The sequence below is a fragment of the Diadema antillarum genome, unplaced genomic scaffold (assembly GCF_040938485.1).
Source record: "Diadema antillarum isolate AM-2024a unplaced genomic scaffold, OU_Dant_1.0 seq00000015_RagTag, whole genome shotgun sequence".
Classification (NCBI taxonomy): domain Eukaryota; kingdom Metazoa; phylum Echinodermata; class Echinoidea; order Diadematoida; family Diadematidae; genus Diadema; species Diadema antillarum.
Window position 1 is genome coordinate 593,143 of NW_027271135.1, and position 22,032 is coordinate 615,174.

At 37.2% G+C, this 22,032-nt stretch overlaps 1 protein-coding gene across 1 annotated transcript; it reads left to right on the plus strand.

Moving 5' to 3' along the window:
* Nucleotides 1-219: 219 nt before the first annotated feature.
* Nucleotides 220-1,065, plus strand: LOC139725113 (carbohydrate sulfotransferase 9-like). Its single transcript, XM_071636199.1, has one exon. The coding sequence runs from the start codon at nucleotides 220-222 to the stop codon at nucleotides 1,063-1,065; it is 846 nt and encodes a 281-aa protein (XP_071492300.1).
* The last annotated feature ends 20,967 nt before the right edge of the window (nucleotides 1,066-22,032 follow it).

The following is a 22,032-nucleotide window of genomic DNA, read 5'->3' on the forward strand; positions in this document are numbered from 1 at the left end:
TTACCGATAACCTACATTCTTACATTGAGATTACGTTACTTCATTCCGGCAGTATACTTGAACAGTTACGTTTCATGAGATGTGAGTGGGCATAGTACAGTTATCTTAACATCGGTTCAGATCCAGGACATTGTTCACTTCCTTCATTTTTCAAAATAATGAACGAACTGATGTTCCACTTATGTGCGGCAAAATAATATTTTTCAGGAAACCTCACCCATGGTGAGTGGTGGAGACACACAGGCGGCTCGTCAAGAGACCTTGCGGCGTGAGTGTCTGCGGAGAAACACCAGGACTTCTCCGCGCCTGGCCAAGACCTGCAAGCGCTTTCGGGTCCTCCCAAATCAGCGGATACTGCTTCTCCTCATCCCCAAGTGTGGCGGCACAGTCTGGGGTAGACTTCTCCTCACCGTTAACGGCTTTATACCTGAAGACGCTAAAGTAGGAGCGGTGGAATCTGTTACTTTACTAAAGAAGCACTTTAAGTTTATGTCACAAATGAAAAAGCGCAAGAAATTCTACGCTTCTCGCTTTAAGAAGGTTATCTTCGTCCGCAATCCTTACAGCCGTCTTTTGTCTGCCTTCAGAGAGCGATTGGAAACCTTCCCAAATATAAGTCCGAATCAACGCCAGGCTCACAATAAGAAAATTTACGTGGAATACGGAAATCACTCTAAAGACGAAATGCCCAATAAGTCGGTAAAAAGTGAAATGTACAATGTGACATTTAAAGAATTTATCGACTATTTCTTGGACGGGAATTACGATATTCACTGGCAGGACGTGTACAAGATTTGTAATCCCTGTCTCGGTTACGATTTCATTGGAAAAACTGAGACGTATAATGAAGATGTTATAGAGGCGTTGAAGCTCATGGGTGCGGATTCTAGATTTCACCCATATAAGAAACTTCACGCTTCGAATAGCAGCGATGATGCCATCATGAAAAAATATTATGACACGCTTTCTGATGAGCAGTTTGAAAAAGTCACAGAGAGGCTTTCAACCGACATGGCGTATTTTGGCTACAATATGCCAGAGAGCATACGACGGGATCACGCTTGAGATCTAACTTATCAAAAAAAAAAAAGAGAAAAAAAAAAGAGACAGCTCTGCTTTAGTTTTATTCGATTTAATCTAATCTTATTTCACAGCAATACTATAAGGTGTTGAGAATAGGCCGATTCAACACCAACATGCACACCTGAATAGGGTGTGCACCCTCACTCCCGCAGCCTGCTTATACGTTAGCGGGCTACCATTGACACTGACTTGCAGAAACGTGGAACCGCGCCCTCTATTGACTTGCAGCAAAATAAAACTTTTCCTTTAATGCCTTCCTTGTAACATAACAATAGCAGTTATGATTGAAAGTATCCTGTTTTTCTTATAATTCTCTTTGTTTTTTACAGCTTTAGTCACAAAAATCTCAACTTAACTCGTTCCATACGGGAACCTGGTGGCCTCAGTATTAAGTCCATGGAGATTTCAGAATTTAATATGGAATGGGTTAAGATGCAGAATCTAATGTGGAATGGGTTAAGATGCAGAATCTAATATGGAACGGGTTAAGATGCGATTACAATCTTTAGATGACGTACGATTCGTTATTCCGAAGGTTCGTTACTAAAAAAAAACAACAACAACTACATGTATAATGCGGAAACGAAATACGATTCGTAATTCTGAGGGTGCATTAGCAAGCACCTTCTTTTCATTTTCCGATTAAAGAACATTCGAATTAACAAAGCTGCTTGTATTTTTGGAAAAAGGAACCTTATTTCATTTTCGGATTAGCAAACCCTCGGAATGACATATCACAATTATTCGATTTTCGGAAGTACAAACCTTCGGAACAACACCATGAACGTTTGGATTCAGATCCTTTTTCCTTTTGAAGATTGACGAACATTATGGTATAAGAAATAATCCATTTGTGGATTAACGAACCTTCGCAATAACGAAAATAAGTCATGAGTGTAGTGAACTATACTGGCATGTTAACTCAGAAAAATCAAAACATATTAGCTCTATCAGACATGGAAGTTTGACAGGTTCCTGGAAATAGCTATTATTCCATCGCTACTTCTAGCGCTGTGACACAGGTACATCAGGATAATTACACAGCATGCCAAAGGTATAACAAAGAATTTATGGTTCACTTATTTTCTTCTAATAAAAAAAGAGGAAAGGTCAATAAAACATTTGCCGTTATTCCACCTTAATATGGGGGTTTGATTGGTATTAAAGGGATGGTATTGTTTTTGGTGGACATGAGGATTGAGTCGTTTTTGCAAGATACCAAGAAACCACTTATGAAAGCGTACGTAGCATACCATTCTAAGGGGAATTCAAAGTTTATTTGATATAAATCGGTTTCGAAATGACCGAGACATTCATAAATAGAATAAAAACAAAGTGATCATGATAAAAGGTGAGTCCCACCTTTTATTAGGATTGCTTGTTTTTGATATCTCAGCCATTTCAAAACCAATCTTCATCAAATTAACGTTTAATTTATTTGAAATTACATGCTCTGTCATATTTCATAACAAGTTTATCATTATCACACACCAAAAATGTGATAAAACCTGTGGTTAGGTCTCAACCCAAACTATGCGATCCCTTTAATGGCAAAAATACATCTTTAAACCTTTTCGGTTGCCATGCATTAAGAGCAGTGAAGAAAAACCTCGCAAGTGTATTTTTGTTCTTTTTTTGGTGGGGGGGGGGGATAAATGAAAAATAGATATATATGTTATCATTGACTTTTATAGCATCATTATATACCGATTGCTAAGCTCGACTACGCAAAATCTTATTTACATGATTATTTAGATATATTTTGGAACTGCCTTCTTCGTTATCTTGGTATATTTCAAGTATCTTAATACAAAAATGAGGTAATTTGGAATAGCTCCAAAGTGTTATATCAAAATAAATTATTATGTCAAAAATGACAGAAAAAATAGAGGTGTAGTAGATATGAACAATTTATTAAGAATAGATCATGGACATTAGCATGATGTCGATGAATTCTCTATGCTCTCATTCCATAAAATGTATGTCAATTTTTTCATAATTCTATGTATTTTTTGTTGAAAAGAAGTAAAAAGTAAGTTTGAATTAAATTAAATTGGATATGGACAAATTTCAACTGCTATCTAAGGTTTTGTTTTTATAAGTTTGATAGCAATCAGCATGACAATTGTGGCAATAAAGTCTTACTAAAACAAGAAGATAGAATGTCTCACTTTTTATTTGATAAATAAAAACCTGTGACTTTCTTGTCGCTGCAGTATAAAAGAAGTTGTAGAATCACTTTGTTGATTTAGAAAGTATTTCTCATCCAACTTAATTTATATCTTTGACAATGAGGAAACGCTGACTCTTTCAGAAGCGTAAATGATTGACACATTTCGTTTAGATTTTATTTCTTTACGACAAAACAAAGAAATGCTTTTGATTTTTTTTTCAGCTGATCTTGCATGAAATGAAATTTCAATGAAAATTTAGTTGAATGGGAGATCACATCAGATAACATGTAACTACAGTAACGACGTTCAAACACTCTCGTATTCTGCTGCATTATCAACATTTAAATACATTCTAGTAAAATAAAGTGATTTCACTAGCTCTCCTTCAAGGTAGATATCCAAAATGGATGAAAAAACATCAATATGATATTGTAACCTCTGCTTCATAAGCTGCTTACTCCGGGGAATAATCACAGTGTCAACGCGTCAACAACAATAAATCAGTCAGCGCACAATTATTTCGTTGAACTTGGGTTCTTGTTATTCATTGTCAAACAATGATCCGATGACCATTATCATAAGCAAATAACAACGATGCTGCTACCGTATATATTATGATTGGCGTAATTTACAGGCCCCCTCGTTCGAATTTGAATAATTTTTTTGACAGTTTTGCAGGATTTAGTACAAAATCCCATGATACTTAATAAAGATACATTTTTGATGGGCGATTTTAATATCGATCTCATGAAATGTAATACCCAAAACAGTTCAAAAGAATTTATAGAAACATTAATGTCTGCTTCGTTTTTACCATTAATCTCCAAGCCTACCCGTGTCGCCAGCCAATCGGCTACCCTCATAGACAACATTTTTTGTAATGTTTTTCCACTTCCTGAGTCCGGTATCGTCCTCTCGGACATCACTGACCATTTTCCTATATTTGCTCAGGTACCAATTAAACTGATTAACCGAAATAATTATTATAAGCGTCGTAAGATTACTGCAGATAATCTTACAAGTCTCCAAAACAGTTTAAAAGAAATCGACTGGTCTTCTGTATACAACACTACCGATGTCAACTTGTCTTATGACTATTTCATATCTACTCTTACCTCCGAAATCGATAACCATATTCCCCTGCGTAACATAAAAAATAGATATAAGCAAATTCCAAGATTCCCGTGGATAACCCAGTCTATATTACGATCTATAAATAGGAGAAAATAATTTGTTTTATAAATATAGATGCAATCCCACTGAAAAAAATAAGAAAAAATATGTTTCATACAAAAACACACTCACCTAATTATTACGTACGCAGAAGAAAATGTGTTATGTTAATCAGATAAGCAAATACAAAAATGATATTAAAAACACATGGAAAACATTAAAGAATGCTATGAATACATTTAACAATTCATCTAATATTTCTGAAATTCGGTGGAGCAATGCCTCCAGCAACACTCCCGCTGGCAGCGCGGAAATTTTCAATGACTTTTTCTCTTCAATTGGAAAAAAAAAATCTTTCTCAAAATATTCCTCTTTCTAGTAAATCTTTTAATGATTTTTTAGATACACCTAACTCCAAAACTATATTTTTGACCCAACATATAAAGAAGAAATAATAAAGATTGTTGCTAATTTGAAAGAAGGGAAAAGTCCTGGCCATGACGGAATTGACAACTATTTGATAAAAAACATAATTCCTCAAATAGTGGATCCCTTAGTACACATTATCAACTCATCGCTTACAACTGGCCATGTGCCAAATAGTATGAAAATCGCGAAAGTAATTCCTATTTACAAGAAAGGGGAGAAGGATGATGTCAATAACTATAGACCCATATCTTTATTATCTTCTATTTCTAAGATTCTTGAAAGAATAGTATATCAGGACAGCACGTTTTCTTAAAACCTGCGACATATTTTCAAACTTTCAATTTGGATTCAGGGAAAAAATCACAGCATGACACACGCACTACTTGCCCTCATCGACAAAGTCACACACGCACTCGGCACACTTTCACACACAATAGGTATCTTCTTGGACTTCTCCAAGGCCTTTGACACGATCAACCACGGAATACTTCTCGCCAAACTGTCTCATTATGGAATACGTGGAAAGGCCTTGGAGTGGTTCACGAGTTACCTATCAGAAAGATCCCAATTTGTACATGTCAACGGTTTTGACTCTCAAAGTAAAACAATTGCATGTGGTGTTCCACAAGGGAGTTTATTAGGCCCATTGTTATTCATTATTTATATTAATGATTTTCATAGATCCTCGGAGAAACTATCATTCATATTATTCGCGGATGACTCTAACCTTTTTTTTTCTCACCCTGACCCAAACATTTTAATAGGAACAGTCAATGAAGAACTGAAAAAGGTTATACAATGGATATACGCGAATAAATTGTCATTAAATATTCAAAAAAACAAAAGTTATGCTTTTTAGTAATTCTTTAGATAGCCTCAAAATAACATTTGATACTACTCCCTTAGAAGAAGTTTCTTCCTTTAAATTTCTTGGTGCTTGCGTCGATAACAAGCTTTCATGGAGGAATCATATTGATAACATATGTAAAATTATATCACGTAACATTGGCGTAACGAATAGATTAAAATATTATCTTCCTTCATCTGCCTTATTAACTCTTTATTCTAGTTTGATACTACCTTTTTTAAACTACGGGATTCTTGCTTGGGGTAATACATATCAGATGTTACTTGATAAACTTCTTTTATTGCAAAAGAAAGCGCTTAGAATTGTTTTTAATTTACATGCCCGAGAACATACAGATGCTTTGTTTTCTGACCATAAAATATTAAAAGTAAATGATTTGTATGTGTTTCAACTTGGCCAGTTCATGTTTAATTACAACAGTAACTTTTTACCTAAAATATTCCACGATTCATTTCATCGAAACAGTCATGTTCATAACTATCCCACGCGACGATCCGACGAATTTCATCTTCCGTTAATGAGAACCGCACATGCCCAAAATATATTTCTTTATACCGGACCCAGACTTTGGAATAATTTAGATAATAGTTAAAAAGATTCCCCCAAATTTGTTACATTTAAATACAAACTCAGAAAACATTTACTTTCTACTTATAGTCTTAGATAATTAAAATTGTTTTAATTCATGCTTGAGCTTTCACCTGTCCTGATGTCGCAGCACTTGGCGTGTTCTGTGTGCAGACTTCTCTTCTTTCTTCTCTCCTCTTCCTTTCCTGTCTTTTGTTCTTCGTAGACTTGTATTGTTAATACCGTCTTCTCTCCTCTCGGTACTGTCTCGCGTCTTACAGTGTATATACGTGTGGGTAATCGAATGTGTGTACGAACGTGTTGTCCTTGTCATATTTTCCCGGTACACGTGGTTCAGTGAGCAGTGTCCGGGCACTAGCATTGGTATTCTATATTTTTTCCCAACCGGTGTATCTCAAAATAATTACATGTATATTGTTATGGAATAGTATATCATTTACTCATTATTTATCTAGCGATCCACGTCCGACAAGCTTTGCTTTTTAGTGAATCACTATTTTCCATAATCGAATTTATTTTCCGCTCGCCCACGAAGTATTCATACAGTGTTTTTCCTAAATATTGTACATGCTATATGTTGTTCTATAATTTGTCTCGTATATATATGACATGAATCTTTTGCAAACGTTTGAACAATATTATTTCATCACATGTATACTTTGTACTATGTTTTTTGATTTTCGATGTTGGAAATAAACTGTGATTGAATTGAATTGATTGAATTGAACAGTATGAACTTCGATTGACAGTTACGATGTGACGTAGCTTCACATTTATTTCACTGCACTTGCTATTCTTTGTCTTTGTACTTTTTGAAATTTGTATTCAAATTGTATCTGATTGAATGCAGAAATAAAAACAAAAAAACAAACAAACAAACATAGACGGTTTTGACGATAATAATAACATGACTTGACACGACGATGGAACGTGACGATACAACTTGACGTGACGATGCATATATCGATGGAACGTTATACGACGTGACGGATTACTGAAATAAGCAAACCATGAATTGTACAGGTTACTATACGAATCAACTCATAGCTACAGTTCAACGATCTCTAATCCTATGAAATATAATATTATATAACACTATTTACACTGTAAGCATATAAATGTGTAGTTAGTTGTGTGGCCAAATTGGTAATATATCCTGGAAGATATATCCCATTTATATACATGCAAATTATGTCATTGTATTACAGTTACACAGTTATTGTTTGTCGTTTAAGTGCAAATTTTGTATAAATCGCCATAAGCCAAAATATAATTTGGTACATGCATCTTATCAGATACACAACCTTTATTTATTGACCACGACAATTAAATACTAGTAACCGTTTGGATGTAAAAATGTATTTCTTGTGAGAAATAATTCCAATGAATTTGTATCTCAACAAGTGAATCCACAACGGAATGCTTGTGTATACACATCAAAATGCTAAAGACTATCCTACTAAACATATCATATACATACTCAGTATGAACCTGTACAAACAACATGCATCGATTATGTGCTTATATCGGTCATGAATAGATTACACTGTACAATGTATGATACTGCTATATACAACATAGACAATGTCTCACTTATGTGTTATTTACAACATCAGTGCATGTAGCACGCTTCAATGAATTATCTCTTAAACTGGTCTAAATCCATAATACAATATTTGATCAGCTACATGTATACATCCTCTATCCAAATTAAAACAAACTCACAGAGTTATTTCACTCTTCATGATAGATATCTGCTTACAGCAAAGTATACTTAAAAGGCTATATTGAATATTGAAATATATCTTATCATGAGTTCCATACAATCCACAATCAAATGATGGAGTATTCTTGGAGAATTATATCTTTAACCCTGAGAAAATTGCTACTCTGACAATATACAATGCTGGGAAAAGGCATGAATTGGTTGAACTTACCAACTGTTTAGCACAGCAACCTAGTGAAAATCAACCTCTAACATTCTAATTCCTGTTCGTCGCGTGGTTGTATTAGTGGTTGTACAATGTATCATATGTTCAGTTAGTTAAGGGAAAATGAAAGCGAGATTGAACAAACATGTTTTGCAGCAGATATGAAACATTCTGTAAAGTTGATGGTTTGCATTTGTTATGGGGACAAAAAGACAGACAGCTAGACACGAACAGACACTAACACACACGCACACACGAGAAATGATATGAGATTTCTCGTCCGTTCCTTCTCTGATATTAGCCAGTTCTTACCCACTTACGAGTTAATAAATTGAATGAGTTTCAGGTTGTTGATCACTTACATTGCAGAATCCGAATCTGAAAATATACTAAAACTACTAACCATCTTATTCTTAATGATTTTATCACTGAAATAGCTGAAATGGCTCAAAGAACATCACAATGTGACTATATATTTTCGTTAAAACACCGCACTTCTAAACGTAAAGAATGATCTCGTCATAGAGAGATAAAGATGAGATAACTCTTCAACAAAACTTTGAGATATATGTGAAAGATGAGAACCAAACAAACACAAATCCACAATCCCTTTTTATTTTTGATATAGTTTCTGAAATTTTGTAATTACACGGAAGACGGCAATAATGAATTTGGAAAAGATTTCTATATAAATAATACACATGAATTCAATTTTCCTTTGTTCCTTTCTGTAATAAATCAGGTCAAAAGAATCGATAAACGATGGTAACGTATCTGACAAAGCATTTATGTTCCTTGACACATTAAACTACCGATTTACATCAAACCCCGATCACTCAAACATGTGATTCAAAAACCTGATGCAAAACGCTAGACATCAAATCCTATACTTTATTGTCATTTTCAGAGCATAAACATGCAACTAAGGTAGTGCTCTTGTATACCAAGCGTATTTTATGTAGATAAGATGCAAAACTATACCGGGTGTCCCAAAAAAAGCGGAACGGTGGATTTTCAGTACCTTGCGGTCTAAAAGTTATATATCGTTTGACATCATTAGAAAGAGCGTCTTCAGCAGAAGACTATGATACCAAAGTCATCAAATTTGGTTCAGTACTTTTTATTCTACGCCAATTTCTGAAAATGCAATCATTGCCAAATTTCGCCGGATTTTTTGCGACTTATGACATAATAATTTGAGTACGACACGCGATCCATACGGTGAATATTGTGTAAGCTCGGTGATCCATGTCAACAAAAGATACAGCTTTCACATTAGGCACGGGCTAGGAAAAAACCGTGTGTGTGTGTGTGCGCGCGCGCTCCCAATATGAAAGCGTTATCTTTTGTTGACATGGATCAACGAGCTTACACAATCATTCACCGTATGGAACGCGTGTCGCGCCCAAATTATTATCTCATAAGTCGCAAAAAATTGAAAATGACTGCATTTTCAGAAATTGGCGTAGAATAAAAAGTACTGAACCAAATTTGAAGATTTTGGTATCATAGTCTTCTGCTGAAGACGCTCTTTCTAATGATGTCAAAAGATATATAACTTTTTGACCGCAAGGTCCTGAAAATCCACCGTTCCGCTTTTTTTGGGACACCCGGTATATAATGAACCATGGGCGTAAATCCGGGAGGGGGATGGGGGGGGGGGGATGCACCCCCCCCCCCCCGAAATGGAGGAGGGGGATGACCTGTACAATCATTCCCCATGAAATTTGAAAAAAAAAATGGAAGAAGCAGAAATGTGATTGTATCAATTTTGGCATATTGCATGACGTTGCGTTCAGAGAGCTAACAGAGCTGAACAGTATTCTATCCTTTAGGATATGAATACATAATTTTCTCAAGCGCTCGCTCGCGTCACTCGCACGCGAAAAAAAAGTAATATCGACCTGAGGTATGATCCAGACGTTGACAACGTCAAATAGTATAGGCCTACATGTAAACATGCTATGGTGCGAGCAACTCGGGACCATGAAATTATGTATTCGTATTCTGTGCAAATTATGTACGAAAACAAACAAACAAACAAACAGTAACACATAATAAAACTACACCGCCATAATTGCTAAATATCAGTGACTTAATCAACATATCCAGAACATGATTTTTTTTTTTTTTTTTTTTTTTTACTTGAAGCATCTTCATTCTATGTTGTACTCTTCCTTCTGTTGTAGGCATGCCATGGAATGTTTCTCTATTTTTATATACAGATGTAAGTAACTGGTCCGTACGTTGCTACACCCGGCCGTTACCTGGCAACAGGGTGAATGCAACTGCAATAGTGTTATATTTGCACGGTGTGTTATTGTACAGTGAACGAGGAGTCTTTCTATTTCTCTCTCTCCTGTTCTTTCTACCATCTTTCATTATCGCTTTCCCCCTTCTTCTTTGTTTTTCTTTCTTAGCATCACCTGCGTACATGTCCGTGTATGTTTTGTTATGTAACTGTTTTTGTTGTGTAAAACTAGTTTGTCTTGTTGTAGTTAAGTGAACCGACAGTTAGTTGAAACTATTTATTCATTTATCTGTGTACGAGGCCCCAATATCAAGCTTGGCTTATTGGGGATCCTCCTGTATGGTACCTTGACTTTTTGTTTATTATCATTATGTCTTCGTCCTTTGTCACAATGAGTTGATAACCTGTCATGTGCAAAATCAGCCATGAATTATTGTGAATCATGTGTTTATTTCTGAAAGTGAGCAAAGTTGATTATATTGTACCATGCACAAACAATAAAATGAAATGAAAATGAAATGAAATTGAACCCCCTCCATTTCCTGAATCACACAGCAAACGATGATGACTCAGTCGGGATACATCTATGGTCATACACAGGGATGATCAGGGGCGTCGATCCTATCGGAGGGGGGGGGGGGTGAAAAGGGGCATTTGCCCCGCCCCCACGGAAATGTTGGGGGCAGACAAATCATTTGTCCCCCAAACAATTCCCGAGATGAGGACAAATCTTTCTTTATGGAAAAAATGTCCAAATACCGTCAGAACTATGCACCAGATCGTTGAATTGCAATCATAAACATGCCAAAGCTGATAGAAAACTGTCCAAATATCTGATCGAAAGTGTGCGCCAGATTGCTGAATTTCAATTCTGAAAATGCAAAATTTTTCTCCCCCTTTCGGTCCTTTTCCTATAGACTTAATACTGATTTAGATTATATTACTTCAATTCTAATAAGATTCCCTCATCCCCTTTTAATTTACTCCTCCCCCCCCCCCCCCCCCCCCCCGCTCGGTTCCTATCCATTGATTTAGACTCTGCACACTTTGGGTACTGACAATTTTCCAAATATTCCACAAAAGTGCTCATCAAATCGTTCTATGTAAATCCTAAGAATGCAAAAGCTCCGTCATGTGGGAGGGGCTACCCCCTCGGGCTACCCCCCCCCATACCTTCCATGTAGGCCCTACTATTTAGTTGGCCTACGTCACCGTGATGTCGCACAATCCAATGCGGAGTAAGAGATGAGATACCACGATTTAGTCATTCAATTATATATGAATATTTCTTTTTATGCCTCCGCCACGAAGTGGTGCCGGACGCATTATGTTTTCGGGTTGTCCGTCCGTCCGTACGTCCGTCCGCATTCGTTTACGCGATAACTTGAGTAATATTGACTTGAATTTTACCAAACTTGGTCCAAGTATAAAGTATGATAAGGCAATTAGTTGATTAGATTTTAGGTGAAATCGGCCAAAGGTCAAAGGTCAAAGGTCAAGGTCAAATCATGAAAATGTATCCGTTTACGCGATAACTCTAGACTGGATCAAGGAAATATCACCAAACTTTGTCCGAGGATGATGTATGATGGGACAATCATTTGATTAGTTTTTGAGTGAAATTGGACAGAGGTCAAAGGTCAAAGATCAAGGTCAAATCCTAAAATTTAACTGTTTACGTGATAACTCAAAACTGGATGAAGCAGCTTTCACCAAATTTAGTCCAAGGATGATGTATGATGGGGCAATTAGTTGAGTCAATTTTAGTGACATTGGCAAGATGTCAACGGTCAAAAGGTCAAGGTCAAATGCTAAAAATGTTGCTATTTCCCCCATATCCATCCAATGTCGGAAGGTATTTTTTCTAAAACTTAGTGTAGACATGTACTACTGCACAAAGATTCTCCAGAGAGAGTTTCATGTCCTAAGGTCAAAGGTCAAAAGGTGGAAAGTTAGGTGAGAATGTTACAATTTCATTTTCTTGCAAATGGTTCAATGTATCTTCATGGAACTTGGTACATACGCATGTACTGACTGGCAGGGATTATCTAGGAATGTAGGGGTCATGGGTCATTAGTCAGGGGTCAAAGGTCAAGGTCAACTCCTCAAAATTTCACTATTTCCCTCATTAACTACTATTATATGCAATGCTGCATTATCATTTTTAACACTTGATGTAATTACATGTATTACCTAATGTAGATTCTCTCAAACGTCAAAGGTTAAGAGTCAAACGCCAGATTTAAATGCAAAAAAATCTATTTCATACTGTAATTACACTCTTTCTTCATACCTTGACAATTACTCAATGTATATAAAACTTACAAAAGGGTCGGTCAGAAGTCAAGTAAAAATCCTCACTTCCCCAAATGCGTGTACCTGCACTCTTAGACAATATAGCAAACCTTCAAACATTCAAGATATTTCTGACAAACATGACATTTCAATATTTTGTCAGTCATCACACATTGTGAAGACATTGCACCATACACCTATAGGGAGAATCATGCATCAGTCGCCATAGCGACATTTCTAGTTTTACTTGTTTTTTGAGAGGAAAAAAAATCCAAAATTTCGCCAAAAGTGTGCACCACATCGCTGCATTTCAGGTCTGAAAATGCAAAATCTTCCTCGTGTGTGTGTTTGTGTGTGTGTGTGTGTGGGGGGGGGGGGCACCCAACACCCTCCCCCCGCTCGGTCGCTCCGCTCCCTCGCATAGATATTCCAACTCCAATTCCCTCCCCCATCCACCATCATTAAAACGGAACGATGCCCTTGGGGATGATTGCTTTATTGACTTAAAGGGTGTGTACAGTTCTGGTCGAGGTGAGACTTTACGAGAATATCATTTTTTTAATGATATCTCAGCCATTTGAAAAGCAATGTTCATTAAATAAACGTTGAATCCTTCTTTAAATTACATGAAGAGTTTGTTTTTGCAAAAACCGATGAGTCCATATTAGTCAAATCGAGATATTTGCGATTAAAGGTCATGAAAAATAAAGAGAATAATGAGAAAATTTTTGCTTTTTTTGACCATAACTTCAGAAATATACCTTTATAATGATAGTGACCAATATATCATTTAAAAGGTATTATTTTGTACTTTATGACAGAGACCGTACTTTAAAATCTTCAAAAATGGACTTATCGGTTTTTGCAAACTCTTCACATGCTCTTTCATATTTCATGAGAGGTTTCTCATTATCTCACTTAGGAATGTTGAAAACATGAATCCCCACCTCAACCAGTACTGTAAATCAAGAAAATTCAAAAATACAATATCTATAGGAAAATATCTATATACTACATTATTACATACAAAGAAATGGAGATCAATATTACCACTTTACTGATTTCATTGGGGCATTATTCAGGGCGACGCTACGTTTTTGAAATTTGAAGGGGGGGGGGGGTCAAAATTGCCTGTCAAGCAGAAAGAAAAAACAAAAGACAAGAGAAACAACAACAGAAAAGTCTTCGTATTTTTTTTAGGTGTGATTTTCCCCCGAAAGTCGGCTGACAATCAAAAACAAAGTCTCCATATATATTTTTGCTGCCACTTCCCTCCCACTTTATATTTCATGCAAAAGAGTGGGGGATGCAAACATTCGATCCCTGTAAAGTGTGTGTGTGTGTGTGTGTGGGGGGGGGGGGGGAACCAAGCTTCTCTCCCCCACCCCCCTCCCCCAGGCTCCGCCGATCCGGTTATGGGCTTGTAATCGTGGTGATCGTGACTATCGCCGATCATCTCCCCCCCCCCCCCCCCGCCACTCCTCGGTACGGATTCCCGCCGTTGTAATGAACAAAGGTAGACCGTTCATGTAGTCCCGTTTGCTGTGAAGTTGACAACATAAGGTGCGTTCCAGACGTTAGCCCTTAAATTCCTTCTAAGTTGACTTTTACAGACAAAACGTTATTGTCGTACAAAACACAAACACACAAAACACACACACACACACACTCAACAAAGCAGAAATAACATGGATTTGTAACGTATATCTGACGGCACTTTTTGTAAATGCTACAATTCTAAGGGATAGTCCAGTTCTGGTTTAGATGAGGATTCAATTTTTAACTATTTGCAAGATAATCGAAATCCACTTATACGAAATACTTAAGAAAAGTTTATTTGATGAAAATCGGTTTAGAAATGGCAGAGGTGTCCAACATAGAGTAAAAGCAAGATGTCCTAATAAAAGTAGATGGCCGGCTATCACATTCTCTTAGGACCTCTTTCTTTTACTTTATTTTTGATATCTCGACCATTTCAAAACCGATTTTCTGTTAAGTTCTATTGAATCCTCTTAGAAGTGCAAGTTCTCTTATCAAGTCATTTAGAGCAGGATGTCAACCGGTTAAATTCGCCCGCACAAGCGCGTCGCGCCGGGTTAACCTTGCTGCGCGATTTTTATTGGTAACGTATCTGACATGCTTGATGGTATAAAACGTATCTGAAGTGCCGTTACCGTTCTCATACTATTATTTACCAAAATATTAATTTTCTAGAGCAATTTCTGTTGTGTGATTAATCATTACCTTAAGTATTCAAAAGTACCCGAAGCTTTGCTTTAATTTACATCATATTATTTTTTTTTAAATGAGGCAAAGTTTAAGTAACGTATCTGATATCAGCTCATGATTCGTTAAATTAACTTTCCACGGCTTCGGATCATTATAATTATATAATATATATATATAAAATATATAATATATATATATATAATTAATTTTGTTATTGTTCTCTCAGTATCAACACTTGAGAAAGGGCGGCGAGACGCTCGAAATTTTGTGTGAAGAAATAAACCGTTGGTGAATACAGCATGAACTTTGTTGCAGCTTTGTTACTTATCTTATATATATATATATATATATATATATATATATATATATTTGTAACAAGAGAGTAAATGAATAAAATCATGGCTCCATGTATGCGTGAGGTTTACTTTGTTTAACCCATTAAATTACACTGCTATGCGGCATTACTTTGATCTTCTCTTATGAGTCTCAAAAAGGGTAACGTATCTGACTGCGATTTGGCGACATGATATAAATGATCTTCTAGAGAAATATCAAAACGTCATATTGTTATGTAGTATCATTTGTCATTCAGGCACTTGAGGGGCAAGTAAGAACTTGTTATATGAGCACCACCTTTCCTGGCGATATGGGGTATTTACGGTTACGTCAAACTTCGGATAACATTTCTAATATTAGGCCTATCCCGAATGTCCCAATCGCTTTATCGATATCATTTTACAGGTCTAACCTCTCGGATGAATTAAGGTAAGAATGTTGATTTCTAAGGGACAAAACATCGGTTTAAACTGTATGAACATGCTGGCGACACGAAAATCACAGTTTTGCACACTTTTGGGGAGAATGACCCATTAAGCATGGACAATGATGGAGACGCCCACACATCATGCCACGTTCCTTTGGTGACGTCACACCATTTTTCCTGACCTATGTGCTGTGAAAAATCGCTGCCTGTATGGTATTACAGAGTATGCTTTGTGCACTGAGCTATAGCTATCCCCCAATATACGCCCTGTGAAGAGGTTAAGTGCACTCCGGAGCAATCTGCCCGTCCCTTGCGCAATTGACCTTGAGTATACCATACCACAGAGAGAAGGTGGGTCTATATCGTCCTATCCCCGGACATGGGTGCGTCGTGGTCATTTTTTTGACTGACTACACGTGGTTTTTGACGCACACCGCAGTCACTTTTTTGACGGACAACACGTTGAAAGTGATGCACACCACAGTCACTTTTTCGACGGACATCACGTTGAAAGTGACATACACCACAGTCACTTTTTTGACGGACAACACGTTGAAAGTGACGCACACCTCGGTCACTTCTTTGACGGGCATCCCTGGTACATTGGACGCACATCTGTAAATACTGAAACGTTTTTGCATTCCTTTTATTCAAGCAATTTCATTTTCTTTTGGTTCGTAAACATAATTTTGTAAACGTTTACCCTGTAAGTACAGTCATTCACTGTGAATCACTCTGCCACAACGATATTCCATAATATTGTGAGCATGCAATCCATACATGACTTGTAATGTAAGCCAGCTGTGTGTGTGCAGATGATGCACAAGGCGAATGCGCTGTGTGTACGCGGCTATTGCTTGCCCGGCTGAACGCATCTCATGGACGATGTAGTTTACGTTCGATGAGGATTCATTGTGTCTATTTATACGCTGTAGTGTGACGGGGCCCGGAGCCAGCCAGGTGACATGAGGAAAAAAACCTCAATGGATTATTGCGTTCCCTCACAATATTATTGCGTTCCCTCGCAATGATATTGCGTTCCCTCGCAATAATATTGCGTTCCCTCGCAATATTATTGCGTTCCCTCGCAATATTATTGAGTTCCCTCGCAATAATTATTGCCTTTCCCTCACAATGGTATTGCGTTCTATCCCAATATTATTGCGTTCCCTCTCAATAATTATTGCGTTTCCACGCAATATTATTGCGTTCCCTCGCAATAATTATTGCATTCCCTCGCAATAATGTAATATTGCGAGGGAACGCAATAATTATTAGAAGGGAACGCAATAATCCATTTAGTTTTTTTTCCTCATGTATCACGGCGCCCGCGAGGTGACATGAGGATTAAAAAAAAAAAACCTCGAGACTACTATGTAACCCGTGAGATTTTTGTGCCAAAATTGATTTTTTTTTTGGCTAACTTTGTCAATTTGGGGGTGCTGAATCAAAAAAAAAAAAACGTTGGTTCCATTTTTCCGACCACGTCTTCAGCTGCCATTTTGAATTTCAAAATGGCAACCATAGCAAACTGTATTTCTATCCATATCTCATTAAGTGAGCATTGTAGAAGCTTCAAATTTGGTGCAAAATGCATGGTTGTGATGTGATACATTCTGGTTTATCTTTTTCTAATAGTGTGGATTGTTTTGATACAGTTTGTAGGCTGCCATCTTGAATTTCAAAATGGCCACCATAGCAAACAGTATTTTGAACCATATCTCATATAGCGAGCAGGTTAGAAGCTTCAAATTTGGTGCAGAATGCATGGTTGTGATGTCAGACGCGCTGATATATCATTTTCTGATATTATGGATTGTTCTGATACAATTTATAGGCTGCCATCTTGAAATTCAAAATGGCCGCCAAAGCGTTTTTACCCATATATCATGTTGGAATTATTGTAGGAGCATCAAATTTTCAGTAATGCACATGCTTGTGGTTTTCAACATTCCAGTACAGCTGTTTCCTATCGTGGACCATTAGATAGGCCACCATCTTGAAATTCAAGATGGTGGCCAAAGAAAAACATATAATACTTTGGTAAGCGCCTTAGATGAGTTGCCAAAATCGTCCTAGTTAGACCGAATTCATTTTATTGTCATGCAGAACAGCCATCTCTTAATTTAAAATGGCCGCCATAAATTCAGACTGTACGGACGAGGTTCCAATGACGTCATCAAGCCATCCCGAGGGGCAAAAACTGCGTGGGGCGGGGGGGGGGGGGGGGGAGGGGTCCCATACCACTTCCCATAAGTGTGGCCAAGCGTGTAAGCGTTACATCCCACATCATACTAGGTGTTTCAAAAAACATTTCCCACTTTTGATTCTTAATAATTAAAAAATATATATATCAGATAACACTGTCATTGATATGAGTGATAGCTGAATAGTGTACAATTTGGTTGAAGGTGGTTTAAATATGAAAGCATAAATCAATTTCATGAAATCCCTGATTAATTTCACAGTTAGGTTCCAGACTTTGCTCTATTTTCAACCCTCTGTACAAAATTTTACTTTGCACAGGGGTCAATGTGTGTGTATGGGAGTGTGTGGTTAACACCCTGACAATGGTCCTGAACAATGGCCAGGGTTTGAATGCTTCATTATTTATTCATGAGAAATTCCATTATCACAACTAGTCTTTATTCAGCCTCTGGCCGTATCTGTGTAAAGTCAAACGCCTGCCGATACTGTCGTTGAGTCGCGAAATTACAATGAATACCTTCTGTTCTATCGTAAACGTGGTGACAGGAAGCAAAGAAAATCAATTAGAGTATATATACACTTGTGTATATGGAGCCTTAAATAAATCTAATGTGAAACAAATCGCCCCAATGATAAATGCTGCTGAACTCTTTACCAAAAATGATCTCTTTTTATCGAAAAAGCGAAAAATTTGTCAGACTATTTAATTAGTAGACAGTTGTATTAAAATGAGGAACTGAAGATCATTTATGCTTATTTATGTCCCAAATTTAGTGATATGTGAAGCAAAATTTGAAAATGAGTGCCAGCTGGAATGAAAAGTGGTGTTTGCAAGCACTTTACCGTGCATGAATTCAGACTAGCAGTGCCCAGGGCAATCCACATGAATTATTGATTAAGCATTCATGTGCCAGGGAGCGCGAGACTGACGTCTAGTCAACAGGTGGTTCAGGCATGCCCATTGTTCAGGGCCTTTGTCAGGACACACTCACATACACATCATTGGTTTCTGTGCGAAGTTAAATTTTTGTACAGAGGGTTAAAATTTGACCAAAATCTGAAACCTTACTTCAAAGTCAATCTTAGATTTAATGAAACTGATTTATGTTTTCACACCCAAATTACCTTCAACCAAATTGTACACTATCCAGCTATTACTCATATCAATGTCAGTTTTATTGGATGAATAATTTTTGAACTATTAATGATCAAAAGTGGGAAATGTTTTTTGAAACACCCAGTATAACAGCCAAGCGGGTATTGTGGTTCGCCTACATGTGATTTCTTTTTGCCTCTCAGGCAAAACATTATTCGCTGTCGTGGAACTTCGTTAATAGTTCTATTTAATCCCAGTTTTTGAATATATGTACAAAAGCAAGCATTGATACGATTAAAGGTGATCTCAAAAACTTGATGCTGCCTCGAGAGAATGGAAACAAACCAGGAAAAGTCTCGCAATTGCAAGAAATGCCATGGTCACCCTACCAGGCATCCTATTCAAGCTTGTTTGTTGACCACAAAATGAAACAACTCATCAGGGAGCTCATAATTGCTGGATGTATTTCTGGAATAACACAGAATGAATTAGGAATGCCAATGAGTAAGTTTTCTTCTGATTGCCCTTGTGTGAGTCATCCTCAATTATCGAGACTTCCAAGATGCTTACTGCTGTACCGCCAATGATTCTAAAACTACAAAGGAACAATAATAGCCCAGTTCTATGGCACTTTGGATGCATCAGAACTCCTCAACAATTTAGAACACCATCACACGAGCGTAATCTCAAAAGTTCTCACTGCAAACTGGTGAATGTGGTGTTTGGCAATCAGGTATCGGACACATTCAAGGAGGATATTCTAGAAAGAGATGAAAAGGGAAGTTTTCATGTTCTGTACTAAGAATTTGTATCTGAAAGAATTTCAAAATATATATCAACAAAAAAAAAATGTCTATGATAATATGAGAAAGGCCAGACACAGTTCTTGCAATTGAAATACTCCGTGTAAGATTGGATCAAAAGTCATTAAGCTTAAGAGGACTACTATACCTTCTTATAACACTTCTACCGGTGCAACAGTCTGTAATAGACCTGTCATTATCCAGTCATTACTGGACGATACAATGATAGGAAGTTATAAATTCTACTGTTCTAAGTAATTCGACAATCATTCTTCATCTTACATTTTATGGCCTTCTCCTCATTCTCTCAAACAGGTTCATGTTTCATACCCATGCCTTAGAAACCTACGAAACTGAGCCAAATAATCAGCCCCTAAAGTTGAAATACTAACTAGTCAATTCCATCTGACACAGAACGGGGAGAAAACGAAACAAAGGGTTCATCAAAGATGCCATGGGAGCTGTCACCCGTCACAACGAGGAAGCAGATATCCTCAATCCATTGCATGTATTGGATGCTGCTTCAAGAGCAGCAGGGAATTTCAGAGATATGGATGATTATTACGTATAGACACTGACACTTTCATTCTTCTAATGGATCTTTGCTTTACTTTTGATACTGCATCGCTTGTTGTCTGCTCCATCACTGGAAACAGAGATGATAAAGTACAATCGATTTTGTTGAGAGATCATGTTCTGCAAGTTGCTGCGAAAAACAGAGGTCTGCTTGGTCATGCCTTTTATGGTGCAGGCTGAAGTTGACAATTTGAGGATGTCTCAAAGGGCAGATGTATGAAGAATTATCTAAGCCTTGAATCGTGCAGAATGTGCAATGACACAGTCCATGCCTTCTAGAAGTTGGGCGTGGATGACTTCAACCTGGACAATCTCCCGCTTTGCTCTCGTAGAGTCTTGATACAACACATTCAGAGTACAAACTTCGTAAACCTTCACAACCTATTTTGTGCCTCTACTGACAGGGGGATATGGTACATTGTAGTTATTTCCAGCGGATATACATAAACTGTGCAATTAAATGCTTCGAGCTTCCTACACCAACGGTAGCCACATAATTCATTATCATGTTCATATGGCAAGAAATGCAGAAGTCATTGTTTCTGAAGAATTTAGAACCAATTCTCCAGTGTGTATAGCCCTATACCAGTAATGTAACTTTAAAAACACATGCAAGGAATGAGCCTAGAAGAATTACCGAAGTAAATTTCCGATATATTTTCTAGTACACGGCTAATTGTTTTATTTAAACTCTAAACCAAGTCGTCTAAATGGGGGCATCTAGTTCACTCAGTTATTGAGGCACTTTTGAAAGTCATTAACACCAGAATCACATGATTTCCCATTCACAAGTTTTACCCAAATGCAATGCTCTTAAGGGAATGTTTCCCATGGCAGCCATTTTACATTTCAACTTGGCAGTGTACCAACAGGAAGCAGTCCAGCCTATGCAAAAATAAACTATTTATTGAAGTAATTGACTAACATATATATATATATATATATATATATATATATATATATATATATATATACCGGTAGGTCCTACATGAAAGTTCTCCAGCACATGCTTGAGTTTGCAGGGTAAAGATTCTGCAGCACCAAATATGGGTCGAAAATTCATCTTGAATTTCAAGAGTGGCAGCCAATGCGAATAATCCATTATTACAGAATGTATATTATTATGTGCATATGTCTGTGTTTGTAAAAGAATGTACAATGTACACCACCATAAACATTTATATACCTGAAAGTTGAAATTCAAAATAGCGGCTGAAGACGTGGTCGAAAAAAATGGAACCAAAGCTTTTTGGATTCAGCACCCCCAAATTTACCAAGTTAGCTAAAAAAAAAAAAAAATCAATTTTGGCACGAAAATCTCACGGGATCCAATATTTCGACATAGAAGCCCGTATTAAATGGATTATTGCGTTCCCTCGCAATACTTACAATGGATAGCTTGCCCCGGAAAGGTGTGACAGGGCGTAAACATAGTTGCGGGTAAAAAGATTTGCGTGTACACCTCCGGGTGACTAAGGGTGAGATACGTGCTAGTTAATCTGCGGCTCATTCCGGGGACCTCCGAGTAGTAAAAATTGTTCTGCAAGTTGCATGCAAGGCTTGCC

What these genes read in the sequence shown, in the direction of transcription:
- LOC139725113 (XM_071636199.1), top strand. Translation starts at nt 220, where the DNA reads ATGGTGAGTGGTGGAGACACACAGGCGGCTCGTCAAGAGACCTTGCGG.